This window comes from Hippocampus comes, unplaced genomic scaffold (assembly GCF_001891065.2).
Source record: "Hippocampus comes isolate QL1 unplaced genomic scaffold, H_comes_QL1_v1.1 scaffold105, whole genome shotgun sequence".
Lineage (NCBI taxonomy): Eukaryota > Metazoa > Chordata > Actinopteri > Syngnathiformes > Syngnathidae > Hippocampus > Hippocampus comes.
In genome coordinates, this window is record NW_017806235.1 from 576,922 (window position 1) to 600,652 (window position 23,731).

General features: G+C 42.2%; 4 protein-coding genes across 6 annotated transcripts in view; 2 read left to right on the forward strand and 2 right to left on the reverse strand.

Moving 5' to 3' along the window:
- LOC109507403 (tropomyosin alpha-4 chain-like) overlaps positions 1-8,715 on the forward strand; it is a 20,187-nt gene extending 11,472 nt beyond the window's left edge. Inside the window, exons 1-8 of one of the 3 annotated variants that reach the window (XM_019856812.1) lie at positions 1,418-1,757; positions 3,317-3,450; positions 4,307-4,424; positions 6,379-6,449; positions 7,413-7,488; positions 7,670-7,732; positions 7,828-7,897; positions 8,044-8,284. In XM_019856812.1, the coding sequence (XP_019712371.1) occupies positions 1,644-1,757; positions 3,317-3,450; positions 4,307-4,424; positions 6,379-6,449; positions 7,413-7,488; positions 7,670-7,732; positions 7,828-7,897; positions 8,044-8,126 (729 nt within the window). In that variant the 5' untranslated portion in view covers positions 1,418-1,643 and the 3' untranslated portion in view covers positions 8,127-8,284. Of the gene's footprint in view, positions 1-1,417; positions 1,758-3,316; positions 3,451-4,306; positions 4,425-6,378; positions 6,450-7,412; positions 7,489-7,669; positions 7,733-7,827; positions 7,898-8,043; positions 8,285-8,389 lie in introns of those variants that run through there. The other 2 variants (XM_019856811.1, XM_019856813.1) reach the window with 2 other exon arrangements.
- An 844-nt stretch (positions 8,716-9,559) lies between these two features.
- Positions 9,560-12,732, forward strand: LOC109507450 (ras-related protein Rab-8A-like). Its single transcript, XM_019856884.1, has 8 exons — positions 9,560-9,723; positions 10,116-10,176; positions 10,719-10,779; positions 11,020-11,097; positions 11,299-11,388; positions 11,714-11,779; positions 11,858-11,908; positions 12,627-12,732. Exons 1-8 carry the CDS (start codon positions 9,600-9,602, stop codon positions 12,714-12,716), a joined length of 621 nt encoding a protein of 206 aa, XP_019712443.1. The 5' UTR covers positions 9,560-9,599; the 3' UTR covers positions 12,717-12,732.
- Positions 12,733-15,342: 2,610 nt separating this feature from the next.
- cib3 (calcium and integrin binding family member 3) lies at positions 15,343-19,280 on the reverse strand. The gene is made up of 6 exons (XM_019856624.1): positions 18,843-19,280; positions 18,004-18,038; positions 17,796-17,907; positions 16,526-16,673; positions 16,169-16,364; positions 15,343-15,801 (listed from the first exon to the last, which is right to left on the reverse strand). The coding sequence occupies exons 1-6, from the start codon at positions 19,059-19,061 to the stop codon at positions 15,780-15,782; spliced, it is 732 nt and encodes a 243-aa protein (XP_019712183.1). The 5' UTR covers positions 19,062-19,280; the 3' UTR covers positions 15,343-15,779.
- A 198-nt stretch (positions 19,281-19,478) lies between these two features.
- admp (anti-dorsalizing morphogenic protein) lies at positions 19,479-22,409 on the reverse strand. The gene is made up of 5 exons (XM_019856654.1): positions 21,734-22,409; positions 20,987-21,123; positions 20,794-20,916; positions 20,509-20,701; positions 19,479-20,254 (listed from the first exon to the last, which is right to left on the reverse strand). The coding sequence occupies exons 1-5, from the start codon at positions 22,041-22,043 to the stop codon at positions 19,815-19,817; spliced, it is 1,203 nt and encodes a 400-aa protein (XP_019712213.1). The 5' UTR covers positions 22,044-22,409; the 3' UTR covers positions 19,479-19,814.
- Positions 22,410-23,731: the final 1,322 nt, after the last annotated feature.

A 23,731-nucleotide genomic window follows, 5' to 3' on the forward strand; every position in this document is an offset into this window, starting at 1 on the left:
GGTGCCCAAACTTTTTGGACTGGGATCGCCCCTTACCGCGCGCACGCACACACACACACACACACACACGCACACACCCACCCACACACCCACACACACACACACACAAGCCAGCAAGGTCACTTGGGAACATCTGATGATTACCAGTCGATCTATGTTCTTACCCTTACCGATGGTGATGAGCGGTGACCAAAAGAACGAGAACCCGGATACAAGCGGCTGAAATGGGTTTGCTCCGCAGGGTGTCAGGGCTCTCCCTTAGGGATAAGGTGAGACTCTGAGTCGAGCCGCTGCTCCTCCGCGTTGAGAGGAGCCAGATGAGGTGGCTTGGGTGTCTGATTAGGATGCGTCTTGGACGCCTCCCTGGTGAAGTGTTCTGGGCATGTCCCGCTGGCGGCAGCAGGCCTCGGGGACAAACCAGGAGACCATGTCTATGTTGGACTATGTTGGATTGGGATCCCCTTGCAAGATATGGAAGAAGTTGTTGGAGAGAGCCAAGTCTGGGCTTCCCAACTAAAGCTGCTGCCCCCGCAACCTGATTCCAGAAAAGCAGTCGAAGATAGTTGATGGATGGATGGATGAATAGATAAAGAAACTATTCGTAAATAATGCTTCCATTCAAATGCACTGCACATAAAGGTCAAACACCACCCCGAAATCAAAGTTTATCTACCACTGAATTGTACTTGTAGTGATTCATCACCCATGAAAGGGGCCCATGTACCATGAGTGGTTCTAGGACCGCATTGACGCTTAATTATGAAGCTTTTTTGGGCTTTTTTTTTTTGGCCTTTGACGTCCAGTACAGACAGAGCTTAGCGTCCATTTTAAGAACTCGCCATGAAAAATGGGCGTCAGGCCTTATTTCCTCATTCACTCTGCAGAGGAGGATTACAAAAATGTGGGACTAAAGCAAAAATGAGGAAGGAAAAGGAGTGCGGCTGAGTGGGTGAAGGGCCAAAGGAGTAAATGCGTTGCCGCCTGATGGCTGCCGGCCCAAATTAATAGACATTCCACAAAGGTGTGGAGGGTCAACAAGATCACTTGAATGAGGATTACACCCCCCCACACACACACAAAGTAGACTTCCCTTCCCAGTCATCACCCCACCGAGACAATTACGTCACTCCTTTCCCATGTAATGAATCAGCTACTGAATCATATCAGACGCCCCTCTCCAAAAACACGCCCCTTTAATCAGAACACAAAAATGCATTCGCCTTATAAGTCCACACTTGCCAAACTATTGCACACTCACTCACGCAGAAGGCGGACTTTGGTCACCTTTCCCTTTGCGCATGCTCACACCGACACAAAAAAAGAAAGAACTTCCTCCCCTTTCGCGACCTGTGTCGTCACCCAGAGCCAAACTCTTCGCAGGATTGGCGGATCTGGCCGTATATTTCCCTGCATCTCCTCCCTCCACCCTCCCTCCTTGCACATCTCCACACTTCCCGCAACGTCCCTTATTTCCTGCCCGGGGAGGAGCAGAAAAAGCAGAAAGGAAAGAAAAAAAAGTTTTCCGCAAGAAAAAAAGTTTGTGTGGAAGGCTTACCGGCCGCAAAAATTCCACATTTTGGTGAGCTAGGAGGCTCGTCGTTGCTGGTTCTCTGCATTGTTTGTCGGGGAATTCGAGGAGAACAATGGAGACTGTAAAGAAGAAAATTCAAACCCTGCAGCAGCAAGTTGATGAGGCGGATGAACGCGCAATGGCCGTCCAAAGGGAGTTGGACACAGAGAGGGAGCTGCGCGAAAAAGTGAGCTTTTCGCCCTAAAAACGCATCCTTTTTCTTTTTCGTCTATTATTTTTTACTGTTCACGAAGCCTGAGCCCACTATATGCCAAAAGCACGATGCTTTTATCTCAAAATGCACTTTTACAGCAGAAGCCCCACCCTATCATTTTTTTGAACGCTTTATTTTAAACGTAAAAGTGTTCTGGTGTGGAAGAAGAAACAGCAGCCGGGGACCGTTTCTTGTCTTATTTGGCGTGTCTTATGTAACTGAAAGCTGCAATCCATTCGGTTAGAATGTATTGATCAATGGAAGAAAAAAAAAAAAAAGCCCAGATGGAACACTGCTGTGGGCACTCATAAGTGTGTGTAATGTTCATTTCGTTCAGAAATTCCTCTGTTGCTCAGTTTAATCAGGCGGAATCCCATTGCAAGCGTTTTTTTTAACCTGTTTTTTCCAACCGGATATAAATGTTTTTCATGTTCTGTGTTTTTTAAGTCTTATTATATTTGAGTTATAATTTGATATTATCAATGTTGCGTTGAATCAAAATACAACATTTCCTTTTCCTTTGGAAAACAATGATCAATGGGATGGAATTATAAATATGCTTTCATCACTTAATCGATAATGTAGTCAACAGATTAACCAACGATTAAAATAATCATAAGCTGCATCCCAAATTGATGAGTAATAAATATATAAATCTACTACGCTGCGCTCTACATTTGAAATTACATATTTAACAAGTTATGTTTGAATGTTTTTCTCATAATTACATTTTGTCATATAAATTGATATATAGTTCTATATTTTTCCAAGAGTTATTTTGACAAATAAGTACATTTTCTATATATATTTTAAAAATAAATTGTTCTATATATTTATAAAATAAATTTTAACAATCTTGAAAATTAAATTGTAAACTTTTCATTTGTTCATCTCTATTTTTAACTCTTCACAATTTAATTTGTCTAATAAAATTGTATTGTATCATACCTATATTCAAGAAAATCTTTTTTTTTCTGTACTTTTCAACAAAAAAAAATCCAATTTGTTCATTCACAAATAGAGATTATCTGTTCCATTTGTGTTTGAAATTGCGAAATAAAAACAGAAAAATTCAGTTATGTACATTGACTATTTTATTGATATATTTATTGTTTATTATTATATTTTAAACACTCTAAATGGTGAACACCCAGTCCTTCACAGGAAGTGGCCGTCAAACTGTGTTATCGGCGTCACAGGAAACAGGCCCCGACAATGCACCATCCCTAACATCCAGGTTGAGGAAAAGGAGTGAGGGAGGGCTCACGGTCACAGGTATAGTGACGCCAGCTGAGTCTCTCGGGTTACATCACCAGCGGTCCCGTTTGTAGGCCATCGGCAGTAGGTCAAATCGCAGGAATTCCGAGTGATGTCATGCATTTGCATAAAGCAATCAGTCACCTGAGGAAGAACTAGTGGAGGGGGGATATTCAGGGTAGTTCTGGTGGTCTTTGCAATGTCCTTTTCCGGACAAAGCCATGTTTCCTGTTTCAACTCTGACTCTCCGTCCCTCCCTCCCTGTGCCGCTGTAGGCGGAAGGCGATGTGGCGTCCCTTAACCGCAGGATCCAGCTGGTGGAGGAGGAGCTGGACCGGGCCCAAGAGAGGCTGGCCACGGCTCTCCAGAAGCTGGAGGAGGCAGAGAAGGCGGCGGATGAGAGCGAAAGGTGACGGCATAATGCCAAAGCAATAGAAAAAATATTGCGTCATAGTTTTGGGTCGCATCATTTCCATCTTTTGTCTATAAAAAGGCTTGCGGCACACCGTAAAACCATTTCCTGTTAGCATTTGGCTAACATGTTTATTTCCATTACATTTTTGCATTTGTAACACATCATAAGGGCATTTATTTACTTTTAGCATTTGGCAAACAGGTTTATTTATGTTCGCTTTTTGCATTTGCCAGACAGCACAAGATCATATACTCTTACGATTTTGCCCAAAAGTTTCGCCTTATCTTCAGGCACTTTTAACACAGCATGAGCTAATATCCTGTCACCTAGATTTGGATAGCAAGTTTAGTTTTGTTACAATTTTGCGCTTGTTGCACACCATTAGCCCATCTCCTGTTAGCATCTAGCTAACACACACAACATATAAGATTTTTTAGCTTTTTGTTTTTTTCTTTATGGTAGCCCATTTGATCTTCGTTTCAAACCAAAACAGCAGCACCACTTCACCCACATGAGCAGTTTTTGAATAAATGAAAGTGTGGAGTCTTACTACATATTGTAAACAACTTCCCTGTGCCGTATTAAAGATCATGCATTAATGCTAATAATGATTACTGTTTGGTGTAGACTATGATACATGGTTGCTCCACAGTGTTGTGTGGGCCCATGTTTATGATACAGAGAGCTACGCCAGTCATTTATTATTAATGTTTAATATTATTTATAAAAAGGCCAAATTCAAACTATACACGTCTAATTGATGCCTGCCGCCCTTTGCAGTTCAATATTAATGGTAAAGTAAGAATATTCAATTAATTTGCTCTATTTTGGTCACCTTCGCCATTTCCAGGGGCATGAAGGTGGTGGAGAACAGAGCCATGAAGGATGAGGAGAAGATGGAGATCCAGGAGCTGCAGCTCAAGGAGGCCAAACACATCGCAGAGGAGGCCGACCGCAAATATGAGGAGGTACGACGAGTCATCTGCAAGCTGTGTTCCATTGGGTGTGTGTGTGTGTGTGTGTGTGTGTGTGTGTGTGTGTGTGTGTGTGTGCGCGCGTGCGTGTGTTATTTCCACTTTCATACGTGTGTGTGCGTGTGTTATTTTCGCTTTCATACGTGTGTGTGCGTGTGTGTGCGCGCGCGTGTGTGTTATTTCCGTTTTCATACGTGTGTGTGTGTGTGTGTGTGTGTGAGCTTAGCGTCCATTTTAAGAACTCGCCATGAAAAATGGGCGTCAGGCCTTATTTCCTCATTCACTCTGCAGAGGAGGATTACAAAAATGTGGGACTAAAGCAAAAATGAGGAAGGAAAAGGAGTGCGGCTGAGTGGGTGAAGGGCCAAAGGAGTAAATGCGTTGCCGCCTGATGGCTGCCGGCCCAAATTAATAGACATTCCACAAAGGTGTGGAGGGTCAACAAGATCACTTGAATGAGGATTACACCCCCCCACACACACACAAAGTAGACTTCCCTTCCCAGTCATCACCCCACCGAGACAATTACGTCACTCCTTTCCCATGTAATGAATCAGCTACTGAATCATATCAGACGCCCCTCTCCAAAAACACGCCCCTTTAATCAGAACACAAAAATGCATTCGCCTTATAAGTCCACACTTGCCAAACTATTGCACACTCACTCACGCAGAAGGCGGACTTTGGTCACCTTTCCCTTTGCGCATGCTCACACCGACACAAAAAAAGAAAGAACTTCCTCCCCTTTCGCGACCTGTGTCGTCACCCAGAGCCAAACTCTTCGCAGGATTGGCGGATCTGGCCGTATATTTCCCTGCATCTCCTCCCTCCACCCTCCCTCCTTGCACATCTCCACACTTCCCGCAACGTCCCTTATTTCCTGCCCGGGGAGGAGCAGAAAAAGCAGAAAGGAAAGAAAAAAAAGTTTTCCGCAAGAAAAAAAGTTTGTGTGGAAGGCTTACCGGCCGCAAAAATTCCACATTTTGGTGAGCTAGGAGGCTCGTCGTTGCTGGTTCTCTGCATTGTTTGTCGGGGAATTCGAGGAGAACAATGGAGACTGTAAAGAAGAAAATTCAAACCCTGCAGCAGCAAGTTGATGAGGCGGATGAACGCGCAATGGCCGTCCAAAGGGAGTTGGACACAGAGAGGGAGCTGCGCGAAAAAGTGAGCTTTTCGCCCTAAAAACGCATCCTTTTTCTTTTTCGTCTATTATTTTTTACTGTTCACGAAGCCTGAGCCCACTATATGCCAAAAGCACGATGCTTTTATCTCAAAATGCACTTTTACAGCAGAAGCCCCACCCTATCATTTTTTTGAACGCTTTATTTTAAACGTAAAAGTGTTCTGGTGTGGAAGAAGAAACAGCAGCCGGGGACCGTTTCTTGTCTTATTTGGCGTGTCTTATGTAACTGAAAGCTGCAATCCATTCGGTTAGAATGTATTGATCAATGGAAGAAAAAAAAAAAAAGCCCAGATGGAACACTGCTGTGGGCACTCATAAGTGTGTGTAATGTTCATTTCGTTCAGAAATTCCTCTGTTGCTCAGTTTAATCAGGCGGAATCCCATTGCAAGCGTTTTTTTTAACCTGTTTTTTCCAACCGGATATAAATGTTTTTCATGTTCTGTGTTTTTTAAGTCTTATTATATTTGAGTTATAATTTGATATTATCAATGTTGCGTTGAATCAAAATACAACATTTCCTTTTCCTTTGGAAAACAATGATCAATGGGATGGAATTATAAATATGCTTTCATCACTTAATCGATAATGTAGTCAACAGATTAACCAAGTGTGTGTGCGCGCGTGCGTGTGTTATTTCCACTTTCATACGTGTGTGTGCGTGTGTTATTTTCGCTTTCATACGTGTGTGTGCGTGTGTGTGCGCGCGCGTGTGTGTTATTTCCGTTTTCATACGTGTGTGTGTGTGTGTGTGTGTGTGTCAATAGGTGGCTCGTAAGATGGTGATCCTTGAGACCGACCTTGAGAGAGCCGAGGAGAGGGCAGAGGTTGCAGAAGTGTAAGAGATTTTGTCAATTGTGCTACCTTTGATAGGGTTGCAACAATTAATCAATTAATGCACAACTTATCAAATTAGTAAACAACAATTTTGGTAATTGAATTATCATTGCTTAATTTAAAATTTCAACTCCTCTGATTTCAATCCCGCAAATGTAAATATTCTCAGATTTCTGTAGTCCTCAGTGAAAACAGATTGGTTATGTGTCCCTGTGGTGAACTGTTTTTACATCGGAAAGCAATTATCTTTTTTTTTTTTTTTTGCCTATTTTCTGACATGCTACAGACCAAACCAGAATCCTCATTTTCTAAATCCGTTTAAAAAATTTTGTTGAATCCAATCCTGAAAATAATTTTATAATCACAATTTTCTTGTGTGTGATTTTTCTGGGCCATATGCTGTAAATAATCTTGACTTATTCGTTATTTGCAGACACAGTATGAATAACCAGTAAATGACATACGTAAAACCTGAAGCAGCCGCAGAAGTCAAGGCTCGAAATATATATATTTTTTGTCTTTGCAGAACAGTTTTGACATACATTTTGATGCAAAACTGCTTATAATCGAGCCTTGGAAGTGGATATCAAACTAGTAGCCCTTCACGTTAATCAGTACCCAAGAACTAGCTCTCCGTTTTATAAAGCTCGTTCTTGATTGCCGAGTTGTCGATTGCGAGGTTTTGTTTAATCATTAAACACTCCCAAATAAACAGCAAGGCAAGGCACATTTATATAATAGCGCATTTCATACAGAAGGGAACTCAATCAGCTTCAAGCAAGCAAAGACGCAACACCCACAAGTATGTACAAACACAACAGTTCACGACATTCAGAAGCAAAGCAGAGAAAACAAAAGTAGTTTTAAAATGAAATAAAACGAAAATCCCGCCGCTGTTTTTTTAAAAGCAGACTCCCCGTAACGCATCAGAAACAGTCATGTTGTTGTCTTTGGCCCCCAACAGGAAGTGTAGCGACCTGGAGGAAGAACTGAAGAATGTCACCAACAACCTGAAGTCCCTTGAGGCCCAGTCTGACAAGGCAAGAATTGTGTTTACGCGTGCGTGTGTGTGTGTGCGAGGAAATTTGCCTAAATTATCCCCAATTTCACGCAAGGCTTAGCTGCGAAGTACTTTTTCCCCCACACACCATCAAATGTGAGCAAAACATAGCGTAACTTCGAAGTACATTTTGTTTGACGTGTGTTTTCTTGTCTTTGTAGTACTCAGAGAAAGAAGACAAATACGAGGAGGAGATCAAGGTCCTGAGTGACAGACTGAAGGAGGTCAGTGAATGGCTGAATTCTTTTTTCACTCAGAAGTCCATTCTGGCTGTCTTGTAAGGTTCTTTTGCTTTTTGTTTGTTTGTTTGTTTTCAAAGGCGGAAACCCGTGCGGAATTTGCAGAAAGGACAGTGGCCAAGCTGGAAAAGTCCATAGATGACTTGGAAGGTTTGTCTTCTTCAAATATTTCTTCATGTGTCAGTTTTCCTCATCTCTTTTTTTTTCTCCTCTAAACCTGACTTGTCGTTTTCCTTTTCCTGCTTTTTGTTCCCCTCTGGTCCTGCTTTCCTATCTGCCTGCTTTCTGACCTTCAGACGAACTGTACAATCAGAAGCTGAGTTACAAGGCTATCAGCGAGGAGCTGGACCATGCCCTCAATGATATGAACACCTTGTAAAAAAAAAAAAAAAAGCCTCTTGGCCACAGCTGCTACTCTATTTTCACTTTTGCTCTTTTTGTCTCCTGGCCTGGTGGCGGCAATGGTAGGGAAGTGCCTTTTCTCTCCTTAGCTCTCTTTTTTCCTCTTAACGCTCAATAAAGACATCTTTCATTTTACCCTGTCTCCTGTATTTCTGCTTTTTGCAATATTTAGTTTTGGTTTTGACTGTGACCTTGTCATTACATTGTATATCTGACCCCCCTCATTCTCCCCTACTGCAGATAATCTATCGCATGCAAAAGAGGAAAACTTAGGAATGCACCAAGTCCTGGACCAAACACTGCAAGAGCTCAATAGCTTGTAAAGACACCACAGAGAAGAAGCAATTCCGACAAAGTTTTGTGAAAGAGAACACATTCCCTCCTTTGCATTACTTTCAGCCCAACAATTACCACAATGATAGTAACACATTTAGTCCTTTTTATATATTTATGGTTATTTGTTTTCCTCCCCATACCCCCTTTTTATAATGGTTTTGGGTCCATATGATATCAAATTTTAGTGCTGAGCAATTTTGTTGAATAAAACCTGACAAGGATGACAATCATGATGTTGTTGTTTATGACTGACGATTTGCCCATCTCTGTAATATTCCAGATATGCTGAACATTTTCAGCAATAGTGATTTTGATATTGAATTTACAATGCACAATGACTTTTTTTCGGGGTGGAAAAATTATCTTGTCCCATGGAGAGATTATGATCAGCACCAAAAAAAATCTATTACTCTCTTAAGGCTCTACTCCTTTGTCATAATGGGCTAATGACTTTTTCACCCCATGTGAATGATCCAACGTAAAAAACGATGTAAAGAGAGAGAGGTCAAGTCAACTGCTGATGAGATTTTGATTTATTGACTGATATCAAGTTTATAAATTAGAACCTGTAGCAGGGAGTACAGTATTTACAATGGCACAAGAGTTTGTTTCAGATTAACAAGATGTTTCCCATCCATAGTTTTATATCGGAGAATAGTTTGATGGTTAATCTAAGAATGATTCATGGCAAATGCATTGTGCCTTAAGCCAGCCTACAAATAAAGGCTTCTATCGGAAAAAAATGATCCATCTAATGTGAAAAGTCATTCTTTAGGTATTAAAAGAGGGAAACTATATTGTGAGCGGTTCTAGTTGTGCCAATAGAAATGGGTAGTGCTCATGATTGATAAGCAGAGGCCATACTTAATTACTTTAAAATTAGTAAACAGGTTTCAACTCACTTTTTGGGACAAAGATTGAGTATTGTACTTCTGCAACCTCTGTGCGCCAGTTGAGTTGGTTTCCAGTAAAAAGGTCCTCCTCGTTCAACGGTCCATATGATGCAGTTATCCTCCAAGCCATACAGGTGTCGCTGTAGTTTTTTTTAATTGGATATAATTGACGTACCTGTGCTTCGCCGGGCGCGTCACTTCCGCACTCAATATCAACAACTATGGCGAAGACATACGACTATTTGTTTAAACTGCTATTAATTGGAGACTCCGGGGTCGGAAAGACGTGCGTCCTATTCAGGTTCTCCGAGGACGCCTTTAATTCTACGTTCATATCGACCATAGGTACATATAAAGTTCATTTCACATGGCACGTTTGAATAGTACTCCCACCGATGTGGTCTATTTGCTGGCGGGCTAATTACGCTATGTGACTTTGTCAATTGAATAGCTGTCACCAGTGTACCCTATGAACCTTATAAAAAACATTCGCCGGTGGTGAGCATTCCTATTGCCCACAAGCTGTCAGCTTTTATAAAGTCAAGTGCGTGCGGTTAGCGCAGCGATTAGCTGTTGGCGCTAACGCCAAATATCAGACGGAATGATTTTGTCGCCCTACATTTTAATTCTGTTACGTGTGACATTTTGAGGCTGTTAATAATACTAGTTAGTGACTGTCGTGCAAAGGTAGCGAGCGAGTAAACTGCTATGATTGACGTGTGCGATCGTCCCTCTAGGCATAGATTTCAAGATAAGGACAATAGAGCTGGACGGCAAGAAGATCAAGTTGCAGATATGGTAAGTTGAGTCTCATGATACCAATGCTGCTTATTATTTCGTCGAGAAAAAGCGGTGTCAGTTCCTGCCTTTGCTCATTGACGTTTACAACAACGTAATGTTCCACGAAGTCACCTACCAAATTTTATCAACAGGTGTGATGAGGGAAATTTTCTACTGATTTAATTCGCCCCAAAATTGTTTATTTCCTGCAAATAATTTGTTGACGCTCATCTATCCGTGCCAGCGACCTAAAGTTGAATTTAATGGAAGACTTTTTAAATGCTCTTGCATTACAGAGCAAAAAGTACAGTTAACCTGTGTATCCACTAGTTGCCATTTACACAGCACGATATTAGCTTTGTGTTCAGTTGAACAAACCCATCAGTCTGTGAATAAATTCAGACAGGGTCATCATGATTTCACTTCTTAGTGACGTTTTTGTTTGCTGCGTCGTGACATTTTTCAAATGTAAAATGTGCGCCTTGGCTCAAGAAATGTCAAGAAAACAAGTGTCGACAACACATTACACCATCCATTTTGATGTTGTTTTTCTAAACCAGGGATACAGCCGGTCAGGAGCGCTTCCGAACAATCACAACAGCCTACTACAGAGGAGCCATGGTCAGTACAGAACCTCTCAGTCTGTGGGTGTCACACAACACAGAGCATTGCGGGCCTTTGGAAACCAGATGAAAGTCTGTAATTCTTGATCCTTTGGGTATTTTGATGGAAGCGTGTCACAGACATGTTATTAAGACACCTTGTAACCGTTTTAAATTGGGGTTAAAAATGGAGCAAATTTTTAAGTGAATGCAGCTTTCGTTTTTGCGCTTCACGAACCTTTGCCACCTTTTTCTACAGGGAATCATGCTCGTCTATGACATCACCAATGAGAAGTCTTTTGAAAATATCAAGAACTGGATAAGGAACATAGAGGAGGTATTCATTCTCTTTCCTTTTTCAATCCTGCTTTTCGGTTTTGAGTGGCACAAATTGTCTCGTTCCCGAGAAAGTATATGATCCTTGTTGTATTTTGCAGGGATTTTGAATTTCATTTTTCAACCCCAAAAAAATAACCCCACTTCATTTTTGTTTTTGGATTGTGACTTTATCCCAATTTTGTCCTCGCTCTTATTCCAGCATGCAACATCTGACGTTGAGAAGATGGTTCTCGGCAATAAATGTGACATCAATGACAAGCGACAGGTGTCCAAAGACAGGGGCGAAAAGGTAAGAAACACACTGAGAGATGACACAGTGGTGCCTTGAGATACAAGCTACGAGCTTGAGCAACACGAAGATTTGGGCTGCAGCATTAAATCATAATGCACAAACGGTGTCATTCTTCACATTTTCTTCTATTACGACTTTTACAAAGTCCAATGTTATAAAGTGCAAATGCACACATTTCATTGGGGAAAGATGATGTTTTGAGTTACAAGTGTGGTCAGGGAACAATTTAAACTTATATCTCAAGGCAAGACTATTTTTTTCCCCTGTTTTGAGGGATATATTAGAAATCATTCTGATGTGATTCCATCCAATTTCCTTCAAGCTGGCTTTAGAGTATGGCATTAAGTTCATGGAGACGAGCGCGAAGGCCAACGTCAACGTGGAGAGCGTAGGTTCCAAACCTCCTTTCGCAAGACTAGTAGTAAACGTGTATTGCACATGAATGTGATGCCATGTCTACTTGCAGGCCTTTTTGACACTCGCTAGAGACATCAAATCCAAAATGGACACCAAAATGGTAAGGAGAACCGTTATGATACTTGGAATGACTTGATTATTTTCCAACCTTTTTTCTCATGGTGGTTTGTATAAGACCAAAATTTGGTCGGCATATCGATCACGTGAAGACTCAACAACCCGTGCCTGAGCTGACACAAGAAGTCTACCCTTTTGATTTGGGATGGCCATTTGATTGTCATTTGGTGAAAATGTACAATGAATAGCATTCCCCAGAATTTATTGCAAATTTTCCGAATTTACTGGGAACTTTTCGACACACCCACCCCCATTTTCTTTTTTTGAAGAATATTTATTGCGCAGTATAGCGCTTCTTATTGGTCAAGACTGATAATCGCCATCTTAACCGTACCTCCGATCGGCTCGGCCGGGCAGTTAATTTATAAAACAAAACACGATATTGTAAAATACTAGGCACATTCCTAATGTATGAAAAGCCGCTGTTGCAAAGTTATATTTTTCCAATATTTTAATCAAGGCTTGACTCCCACCCCTTTACTAGGTCATCAAACAACACAATAAATCGGCAGGCCCACGAACTAGTACTGGCTTCTTGCGGCGGAAATCCATTTTCCGAAATGCTTATCAAGATTGAAGATCTTGATAAGCATTTAGAGAACGGCGCGTTGAACAAAATGGGAATTCTATTTTAAGCCCTGGCGGAGATCTCCCATGATTTTCGAGACCATTCCAGGTGTTGATCATTTGTGTTGCCTCAGGACGGGAACCCGCCTCAGGGGAGCAGCCAAGCAGTGAAGATTCTGGAGCCACGGAAAAAGAGCAGCTTCTTCCACTGCAGCCTCCTTTGAGGACCGCCGAGGCCTTTTAACCAAAGAACTCGCTCAAGCCCAAATAAGACTTTTGCTTGCTTGGGAGCACTTCCTTTCATTCCCTCTCCTCATAGCAAGTCCGCACGAACGCAAAACCGCATTTTCTGAGCGCTCCCGGCTGGACAATCGTCGTTTACAGGAGATCTCTGAGGTGCGGCGGTGGTGTAGCGCTCGGTAGGTGGACGACAGCGAGATGGCGCACAAATAACAGCCTTGTAACTGCTGTTTTTTTTTTTCTAATTATACATTTCTAGCCAGAAACTGACAAGCTTGAACCTCAGCCAAACGGCGTCATTTGGCAGTTGAGTTATAAAGCAGGTTTGAAGTCATATACATAAAAGTTTGACATTTTGGTCATTTTGGTAGCAGTGTTTTGAAAATTCCATTAGTTACATCAGTTCCATTTTGTCATGTAGAATGCACGAAAATGTACAGGAAGTCTGCCATTTTAGAGTCATTTTTGACGATTTGCCAGCAGTGTTTTCAAATGTCAGTTCTCAAAGCCATTTTCACTTTCCTATGTGAAATTTGGTAGGCATGTCTCTTGTGAGTAGGACCACAAAACAGGCCATTTTAGTGAAAATGTGCATTTGGTAGCAGTGTTGTGAAATGTCTCCTCCACCTCCAAAGACAGTTTCACATACTCATGTGAAATTTGGTTGGTATGTTTGTCATGAGTAGGACCACAAAAAAAATCGTCTCCAACACACAGGTCGTCAAACACACAGATGCCATTTAAGATTGCTTTTTCTGCAAATGTGTACAGGTATTTGGTAGCACTTTATTTAAAATTCCTCTCCAAAAGCCAGTTTCATCTACGCTATTGGGACATTTTTTTGGCATTGTCTGGCATGAATAGACCCACAAAGAAAGTGTAATGAAGCAGAAGCAGTTCTGCTCCTTCAAAAACAAACTAAAAAAAGAAAAAAAGCTTGATGCTTCATCATAAAGCGGAAAATTAATTCAGGTGGGCACATCACATCCTAAATGATGTTTCTGAACCAGAAGGGACTATTTATTAACTGTGCTTTTTTTTACACAGCGGGATAATGCCGCGACCGTGTGCACTTTTGCAGGATAGCAGCAATTGCTACCTCCAAAGTTGCAAAATGGCCCCTTGAAAAATTGACCTATGAAAAAAAAAAAAGCGGTGACTTTCACCGCCGATGTGAAACGGGCTGTTGCTTGGCTCATTCACTGCCTGCCCAGTTAAATTCATGGAACTTCCACTTTTATCGCTGTCAAAGGCAGTCAGTAATTTAGCTCTAGAAATGCTAGAAATTCCCGATTTTGGGGGGAAAAATATGTCCAACTCTATAAATGTTTTAACTTGATGGTTTCTGATTGATACTACGTTAAGCTGACATGACGTTTCTGGCAGTTTGAACAAAACAACCCCCCCCTCACCCTGACCCCCATTCAGCTCTCCTCGCACTTTACCACAAACTGCATGAGACATCAATGGCGTCTTATTAGGGGTTGTGCCAGTTCTTAGAACGGCCGTGAGTATAGCCAGAGCAGCGTTTGACTCACAAGCTTATCTTGATTTCTGCTTCATCTATTTATTCAAACCTCTTTTTTTCTACAGTATTATTTGTAAAAAAAAATAATAATAAAGAAAATATAAGATAAAATTCAAAAGCAAAAGTACTGTCCTGACAATCCCAGTCAATCTTCGTCAGTATTTTAAAGAAGCGCACACAATGTGTTGAACTGTAATCCAAGACCGTAGCTCTGCATTATTTTTTGAAATATGTGCTTCCATCAATGTCAGAGCTGCTGTGTTGGGAGCCTTTTTACACGTACCAATGTTAAGCTTCTCTCTTTTTTTTTTTTTTTTTTTATTTCTTTTTTGTTCGCCAATTTATATTCTTGACATAGCAACAGACTTCCAACACACAGGGTTTTTTTTTTCACTTCGTTCCAGCACTTTTTATCCTGCACCTAAAATCACGCGTGCCCATTTGTCCTTGGAGTTCAGTGCAGCTATGCATTGTGAATTTTGGACCCATGTGTGCTACACACACACACACACACACACGCACACAGACGTATGTAGCCCTCGCTACTGTAAATCGTAGTTTAGTTTTTGTGGGTTCAGGCGTTATCCTACTTTTTCAAAAAAATAAAGCTACTTTTTATTTGGAGACAATCTGGTTTTATTCACATCAAAGTGAGCTTTTTTTCCCGAGGGGGAAAAAATGATAAAATCATGTTTTTCTTTAAAAAAAAAAAACAAGATTTATTCTTAAAAAATTATGACCTTTTTGTCTCAAAAACAGTCAGACTTTATTGTCAGAAAATTGAGATTTTTATTCCACAGAATATAACTTTCATGAAAAAAAAAAAGAAAAATCGTTTATTTGCATAAAATTACAACTTAAAAAAATAATTGTTATATTGGAATGATTTTTTTTTTCTTTCCCGTGTGGCCCTAATACTCCTTGAGTATTGTCTCTCCTCTTCCAGGTCTTTTAGTCTTATACTTGTTGAGACACACAATATTTTGGACTCTTATTAAACGCACATCCTATGTGACCAGGCTTAATATGACACGTTTTTGGCTTTGTTCTTGAATCTGACATTGTGCATTTTTACAATTATATTTTCACATACATTTCAAATACATTGTGACATGTATAATATTCTATTCAGAGATCTACTTATTGTACTGTATTTTCTACTCTACTAGTAGAGAAGATGTGTATCTGCATTTTTTTTCAGAGGTCTACTTTTTTTGGGATGAATTAAAAAAAAAAAGTAAACTTAAATGCTTCATTACTTCCTCGTTGTGCCTGAGAGTCTGTGGAAAGTCAGTCAAGGCCATTTGTCTTTCTCGCAATTGACTGTGATCACTTTCATAACATGACTAACATAATCTGCCAGAGAACCTTCTGGCCCATTTTTCTTTTATAGTCAGGTGGAACAGGCTCTCTTGTAGATCAAAAACCCAAATCCTACACTGTAGATCTATTTCCATCTGAAAAATCCTCGAGCAGAGATGTGAGGACTCCTCCAATTCGGACATTTGTCAGTATTTCCTTATATTCTGATGTGGAAGGTGCTGTGGACACAAGATGGGATAAGAGGGCAAAATCACAAATCTAGCACATTAATTCAGTCACATAATTGATAGTGTTCAAATATCAGATGCTATAAGGGATAGAAATGCGTTTTCCATGACAGATCTGTGTTAGCGTTCCCATGAAGCTAGTGAGTGGACTGAATGCTAAGCTATGTGCTTGGTTTAAACAAGTAATGTGTAATTGTTTTTCTTTTATGTTCGACAGTAAACTTGAACTGGGAGTGGGATTAAACAGCCCGAAGCCTCTTTTTCCCCCGCCCACAAATCGTGTTCCATTTACCAAACTGCTGCGATTTTTGAGGTGAGTTTAGTTCACTGTACATTGTAATGTTTCGGCGAGAGCCACCTGAGGAAGTCCGGTGCCCGGACAATCATGTGCTGGAAGTCCTCCAGCGACAGCCGGCCGTCGTTGTCCATGTCGGCCTCGTCCAGCACCTTCTCGCACACCATGCGCACCTCGTCCTCTGTCAGCTCGTTGCGCGTCAATTTGTTCAACGTCTTCTCCAGGTCTGACTTGCAAATAAAGTCGTCGTTGTTGAAATCTTCCCCAAAAGAACAGAGGCACAAAGTTATACAGGTCAACATTCTACTGGGGAAATTGAATAAAGATGGCTCAGGTTTTCGCACTTATCTCACTAAGCACGGAAAGACAACAGTTTCCCGCTTGCTAGCGAGTCTATGTTTGGAAGTGCTCACTCTTTACCGTAAATCTTAAAAGCGTAGTGAGCCTTGAGATCCCTCGGTGCCATTTCGCTCAGAACCGAGAACATGTCCAGGAAATCGTCCAGCGTCATGTTTCCTTGACCATCCTCGGAAAAAACCTCGGCGATCCTCTGGCGGAACGGGTTGTCCTGGACAGCCGCACAATGCCACTTGACACGATTATCTTTGTTGGAATCAATTCAGTACTCGGATGCCTTGAGAAGCACATGACCCGATTTACAGAAGTTTTTGGAGATGCAGTATGAGCTGAACGCCCCCACCCCCTCCCTCTCTATCTTTTGAGTGCATACGTGAGATGCTAGTGCTGCGTCAGATAGAATTTATTAATATTCTTCAACAGAAGAAGCCTCAAGTTGTTTTTTTCCACTCGGTTGAAGTTTACTGTCAAACGCAACGGAAAGCAAGAGAATTACGTGTTGTGTATTGAAAATAACCGCATAGTTTAGCCTTTAGTCTGCTATCTTAATGATTAGCATCCATGTCGCTGTGTGTTATTACCCTATAAGCAACGCATATTTGAACACAGGCATTGCAGTACTGAGAGTCATATCCTGTATTCTTTATGTCCTGCAAATAATGACGATATGATTCCCACTTACGTTCTAGGCATGACAAGCCCCCGCTACAATTTGATTGCCTGCTGCATGCAGGTAGGGAAGTACGTAGTGTCAGGTATGAATTGGCCTTTATACTGCCCTCAATTGGCCACATAAAATGATATGACCCCCGGGCCTTGAGTTTGACCCCTGTGATTTAGAGGGTTTCCGATGAAAAGGGGGCCTAACAAAATAAATCCCTGACACCATTTTCATTGACCAACACACAATTAGGTGGCTTTGTCAAACATAACAGGACGCACGAAAAAGTCTCATCGACCCGTGCATGAAATTGAACAGTAAGCCAGCCATTTTGTTTTGACGCAAACGATTTTGACAATTGCTGGGAAATATTCCAGACACACCGGTAATGTCATGTGGGTGAGGCACGGCTTCTAAAAATGCTAATTTTGAGGATTAGCCCAAAAAAAAAAAAGGGGAGTGGGAGAGCCCGTTCATCGCACCGCGTCAAATCGAGACCAGAGAGGCTTTAGCGTTCGCTGACATTAGCAATTGTGTGCCAGCTGTATTCCTCGATTTTTGAAAGGAGTCAGGTGACGGGCGTTCTTTTCAAGGAATTCTGTGGATGAATTGGTCATCAATTATGAAGGCAGACGGAGCGACGGCGGGGTTGCAGCGAGTGCATCTTGCTACCTTCAGCTCGGGCATGCTGCCAATCAGCTCATACGGTAGCTTCACATCTGGCTGCTCGGTGTAGTCGAGCGGAACGAGTTGCGGCGCCAGATCGTGATAGCGGTGGAAGAGTCTGAAACCGGTACCGAACACCAGCGACATGTAACTCTCTTGTTATCAGTAGAAGACGTACATTATCATTGATAATGGCAGAACAACTTTTACTCACCGGAGAATTTCTTTCCTTGTAAAATATGTACAGTCCTAGAAAAAAAAAGTTGGCAAGTCACGTGTCATTTTATTCGAAACTACCCAGAACACGATGCCAAATGTATTTGATTTGGTGAAGCAGCATGGGGTTGAAGGTTATTTTCCAAGTACAGTTGTGCCTTCAGTTTTATTCATTCTGGGGCCATGCGCATAAACGATCACATATTCTTTACCGATTGGGATGATCGGAGATTTGTCTCAGCCTCCCCACCAAAAAAACAAAAACAAACAAAAAAAGCATTTTGTTGGTGTTTTTTTAACAAGGAAAAAAAAAAGTCTCTAAAATATACATACATAGAATATTAACTGAAAGCGATTAACTACTGTACAGTATATCATTAACCCTCCTGTTATGTCAAAGGTTTTGTTAAATTTAAAAAATATATATATATAAATAAATGTAAAAGCATCTTTAGAAAAAAAAATTGACTTGCCTTATTTTATTGATCTGTTTTTGACTAAAATGCAGCAGGTCCCCCTGATTTGACGTTAATAGAGCATTGTCATTTTGACGCTCAAATCAAATTTCATTTAAATTTTTAAGAGAATACTCTCCAATAGTCTGATTGATGTTATTTTCTTTTAACTCTTATCATTTTTGTCATTTGTTTTTTATTTTCTGGATGATTTGACATGTTGCGGGTTATGCTCACCCATGAGCATTTTCGTAACAGAATAGTTTTACATTAGTCGCTGCCGAATACTCATCATTTTTGATAGCTTAGTTTTTCTGATCAAAGAAAAAATATATATTTTAACATCCTTTTGAAAGAGTTTCGCCGAGCCTGCAACACCAACCTGGTAGGCGTCCAGCTGCCTCGCAGTAAAGACAGTTTGCTTATTCCCCATGTCGGAGCATGCGAACGCCCAGCCTGGGTTCCATCGTCGTCGTCGTCGGGCACCTGGTGGGCACTGACGGATAGGAAACGGTGGCACAAAAGAACACCAGGGCCGGAGGGAGGCCAAGCAGGGCGGAGGGAGCAGATCAGATGTCGGGCCGCCGCAGGGCCCCCCCATTTGGTGGCCCTTAATAACATGCTTTCTCCTCCGTGGTGACTGGCAGCTCCTTTTCAAAGGGAACAAGGGCTGTCGTCCAGCATCGTGCCAAAAGCTATCAAACGCTCCTTTGGTGCCACTCCAGGGCCGACGCCTCCACCGGCGCTCGGGTTACGCGCCACTCAGACGCCCCTTTCATGTCTACCTAGCTGTGCGTCGTGCCAAGTTGCCAACGATATTATTCACCCAAATGTCAAAGTTGTCTGATCTCATATAATCTTAACTTTATTTTTTTATTCTGACCATTAAAAAAAACGTGTATATACATATTTAGAAAACATAATTAGAAGTCTGATATTGATCGGCAGTTTTCTATGTTGAAAATACATCGTCCTGACATAGGCACAAGAAGCCATGGTCAGTTCCAGCCAGACCGAATATTTTTCAATTGATCGTTTTATATTTATTGCTTTCAAGTGTTTTTTTCATACAAGTATTGACTGTAATTATGAGTTTACGACGCATCCGCATGAGTTAGTGGTAGACAAACATCCATTCTGACAGAAATTGAGGGCCCCCCCTGTACATGTATTGAGTCACTTTGAAGACGTATACACAATTCATTCTAACGTTATAATTATAACCGGAAACATAAAATATGCAGATTTACATTTTTCACGGGACATCACTACTGTCATATATTATAATTTATACCTATTTACATATAATACAATGCCACACAGGATAAGGGGTACGAGGGTGGGAAGAGTGCGGTCAGTGGCAGCCGCAGCTCCCCGCCACCATGTCGTTGTACTGCTTGAGTACCACATTCTCGTCGTCGTCGAAATAGAGCAGGTTGATGGAGAAGAGCTTGTCGGGCACGCAGCACGGCGTCTCGACGCTCCTGATCAGTTTCAGGGCGTTGATGATGGACTGCACAGTCGCGTGGTTGGTGGGCCTCATGTTCTGGCCCAGCGGGAAGGGGCACGAGCCCTTGCAGTAGTAGGCGTTGTAGCCCCGCGGCGACACGATCCAGCCCGACCAGCCGATCTCCTCGAAGTCGACGTAGAGTGGCAGGCGCTTGCATGGCATGGACGTGCCCTCCTCGTCCGCCCACGCCGCTGCCTGGTCCAGGGAGCGGGCGCTGCGGGGGGGTGCCTGGGCGGCCATGGGGGATTGGGGCAAAATGGCCGTAACTTCGGTATTGTCCGGATCTGTCAAAAAACAAAATCGTTATTCAGGACATGCAACTCATCTCGCAACATCTTGCCTCGAAGAATAAATGGACGACGTATTTTATTTTGAGAATTTGCATCGGAAGTGCGCATGTAGAATTTCCATAACTTCCACTAACAACCCAGACTAAACTCAGCTCCTCCCCAACACAGAAAAATGATTACTGTGTAATATGGCCCACTCCTAATACAGAATCTTAAATGTCTTTGAATTCAATGATCAGGGACCTCACCTGTGCTCTCCAGAGTCGTGGACCGTCGTCGTCCGTCGTCCGTGAACAGCACCAGCATGGGCTGCTTGCTCTGGTGGTGGTTGCGTCCCGAGGCGAAGCGAATCAGCTTCAGGTCCATCTGGGTCCCCCCCAGGGTTCGCACGACCACGTGGAGCCCCAGGTTGCTGCCCTCATCCACCGTCCACGAGCGAACCTTTCGTGGAAACACGACTCGAGGTTAGTCCTTTCAAGCAAATCGGTCATCGGTCGTTACATTTCGACTTGAGGTGTGTGGGGGACACTCACAGCTTGAGTGATTGTAAACACCTCCCAACCGTTGGAGTGGACCGGGATGAGTCGAGAAGACAGCAACTTCCTCTCTTGCGTGTTGTTGGTTTTGATGGTGTCCAGCAGCTGGTAGACGCTAACCTGGAGATTAGCCGCGTTAGCTCGCCCCCCCCGACACATCCACCGCAAATGTGTGCAGGAAGCCTTGTACCTGGCAGAAGTGATGTCTGCTGAACATCAGCGTGGCCTGAGGTCGCAGCTTGAACAGGTGGAGCTCAGCCGTGAGGATCTTCTCTGTTCTGGCGACGGTGGACAGGTTGAAGCGGAACTCCACCTGCTCGCTATGCACTGTAAAGACAAGTAAAGAACCTTTCTCAAACCCTTTCTAAAGGTGCCTTTAAAATGAATTTGAAAGGAATTTGAATGTCATTTTTTGAATACTTTCAACGTCAATTTGAAAACCTTGGAAGCAATTTGATTTGACCAAAATTGAACAGTTATGCAATGTGGTACACAGGCTCTCTCGCAGTATGTGAAATAATCACTGAATTAAATATTGTAATTAATCATAAGCATTGTGGGGGGGGGGGATAGGTACTCTTCTGTGATTTTTTTCATTTAAGTGCAGTTCAGTTGTGATTAATCTTTTAGGACTTTGTATTCACACATTTAGTAACTTTTTTTTTAATTTAACGTATATTTTAAATAGGCTGATCAAGTATAAATACGGTAAGATTAAGTATCGCATGTTATAATATTTTTATTATTTTGCGTCCATCACACAGTTTGAAAAATTACCATGGAAAAAAAAAACAACACAAAACAAAAAACACCCAAAAATAATGACTGCGCATTCATAAGGACACAAAACTTTTCCTGACACGTAAAAAACAAAATTCTGAACATCGGCGTTCTTTCCTGAGCGCAAACAAGTTGACGCGCGCATTCTGTGACTTACGCTTGTCAAAGAAGCTGCGCACGGTGTTGCCCTCCAGCAGGTAGGGGTCCTTGGTCACGCCGTCCACGTCGGCCACGGTGTTGTAAAGGTCCAGCATGTATTGCGGCGGCTGCTTGCGTCCGTGCGTGACGCCCGCGGGCGGGTCGTCCATGCCGAACACCGCCAGGAGCCGCTTGATGGCGTCCGAGCGGACCTCCTCCGGCCGGGCTCGGGTGGACTCGGTTGCGTCGGGCTCCTCCAGGTAATTGACCGATGGCCGCGCCCGGACCGCCGTACACGCCGAAGCGACCAGAAGCACAAGCGCGAGCATCTCTCAAGCCCTAAAAAGTGACTTATGAAGTGAATAGTGAATACTGCGGAGGGCACTTATTTATATCTTTACAGCGCACCCCCTTCCTCTTCCTCCTCACTTAACCTCATGGCAAACAGCAGTAAAAAAAAAAAAAAAAAAGATGCTAATGTAAATCACCCATCAGCGAATGTAAAGGGAGACTAATGGCGGTGTTGACAAAGGTGCCAAGTCCACCGACTGGCCGCTATTGTCCTCGAGTCTGGCAATAAACAGTCAAATCCACTTAAAAGTGGAAAAGAAAGGAGGAGGGTAGGAGAAAAGTTTTACTCGATGGGTTTTATACGCGAAAGTGTCGCCCCCCCACCAACACCCCTTTCGAGGAAGTGTCGACCCTGCCAATGGATCCATTAATTTGGAATAATGGAAAGCGATTAACTGGTGTCGTTGGCTACGCGTCCTTTTCCCTCTTATTTGCATGACTGGTTAGCGTATTGAGTCACAGCTGGTTCATCGTCTCGACGGCTTTAATTTCTTGACACGGTCGGGGGAGACGCCGTTAACTTGCTTGTGTATGAATGTGTGTGTTTGTGTTTGTGGGAGGTGGGCATTTTTTTTACACAGGTTGATTGATTTTAAACGGGCGGAGGCAGGCGGGATCAAAGTTCTCCACTGCACACGACGACGAAGCGGGCAAATAAGCCATAAAAAAAAATAAACAACACTTGTTGGACGTGTCACACAAACGTGCCGTTTCGCAAAAGGACCACACAATTCCTAACCAGATGCATGTATGCCCAAAATGCCATATAAATACAGACAAATACATGCCTTTATGAATTTCATATTTAAAACAAAATTTTCAAAGCATATCTAAAAATTTCACGATCCTAATCCAACAACAAAGGCAGTGAAAGTAAACAAGGTAACCAAATATTCTGTCAAGGGCACAGCTACTTGCGAGCCTTGACTCTCCGGCCACCTCCACATCTGTTTATCATACCTCCATGCAGGAATACAAGCAGAAACCAACCTAAATATAATAATGTTTAAAATTGCAAAGAATTAGGGGATTTTTTCCCTGTCATTGTGCTTTTTAGATGTGATTGGAATGAATGAGCCATTGATCACGGTATGAAAAATAGCTTCCGCCTGGCCACCTCCACGTCTGTTTATCATACCTCCATGCAGGAATAAAAGCAGAAACCAACCTAAGTATCACGTAATGTTTAAAATTACAAAGAATTAGGGGATTTTTTTTTCTGTCATTGTGCTTTTTAGATGTGATTGGAATGAACGAGCCATTGATCACGGTATGAAAAATAGCTTCCGCCTTCGGTGACAATTCTTCACTCTGATTGGCTGTTAACGAGCGAATCAGTGCATGGGATCGTACACGATAGCAGAGCAGTGGCAAAGAAAATAGCATCATCTGGTAATTAAGCTCAGCAAAAATGTTTTTTTTTTAATTATTCATACTTGGTCCTGCTTGTGTTATGAGCGTGTTGGGCATGGTTCTGTCTATGTGTAATGTTTTGTTTTTTTTAATTATTCATACTTGGTCCTGCTTGTATTATGAGCGTGTTGGGCATGGTTCTGTCTATGTGTAACTTTTATTCCATGAAAGCCTGACTGTGGGTGGTATGATATATGACTGCTTACAGACAGAATCGTTTTTATGTGAGTGACGTACGTGCGCATTTTGTTAA

Bases quoted from the DNA above. Each gene is read 5' to 3' on its own strand.
- LOC109507450 (XM_019856884.1), top strand. From the start codon at position 9,600: ATGGCGAAGACATACGACTATTTGTTTAAACTGCTATTAATTGGAGAC. The intron at 11,389-11,713 runs GTAAGAAACACA...ATTTCCTTCAAG, and splicing joins CCAAAGACAGGGGCGAAAAG to CTGGCTTTAGAGTATGGCAT. The intron at 11,909-12,626 runs GTAAGGAGAACC...GTGTTGCCTCAG, and splicing joins CCAAAATGGACACCAAAATG to GACGGGAACCCGCCTCAGGG.
- cib3 (XM_019856624.1), bottom strand. From the start codon at position 19,061: ATGGGGGGGCCCTGCGGCGGCCCGACATCTGATCTGCTCCCTCCGCCC. The intron at 17,908-18,003 runs GTGAGTAAAAGT...TACCGGTTTCAG, and splicing joins ACAAGGAAAGAAATTCTCCG to ACTCTTCCACCGCTATCACG. The intron at 16,674-17,795 runs GTAGCAAGATGC...GCGGCTGTCCAG, and splicing joins GCAGCATGCCCGAGCTGAAG to GACAACCCGTTCCGCCAGAG.
- admp (XM_019856654.1), bottom strand. From the start codon at position 22,043: ATGCTCGCGCTTGTGCTTCTGGTCGCTTCGGCGTGTACGGCGGTCCGG. The intron at 20,917-20,986 runs GTACAAGGCTTC...GCTAATCTCCAG, and splicing joins GCAGACATCACTTCTGCCAG to GTTAGCGTCTACCAGCTGCT. The intron at 20,255-20,508 runs GTGAGGTCCCTG...GTTTTTTGACAG, and splicing joins CACGACTCTGGAGAGCACAG to ATCCGGACAATACCGAAGTT.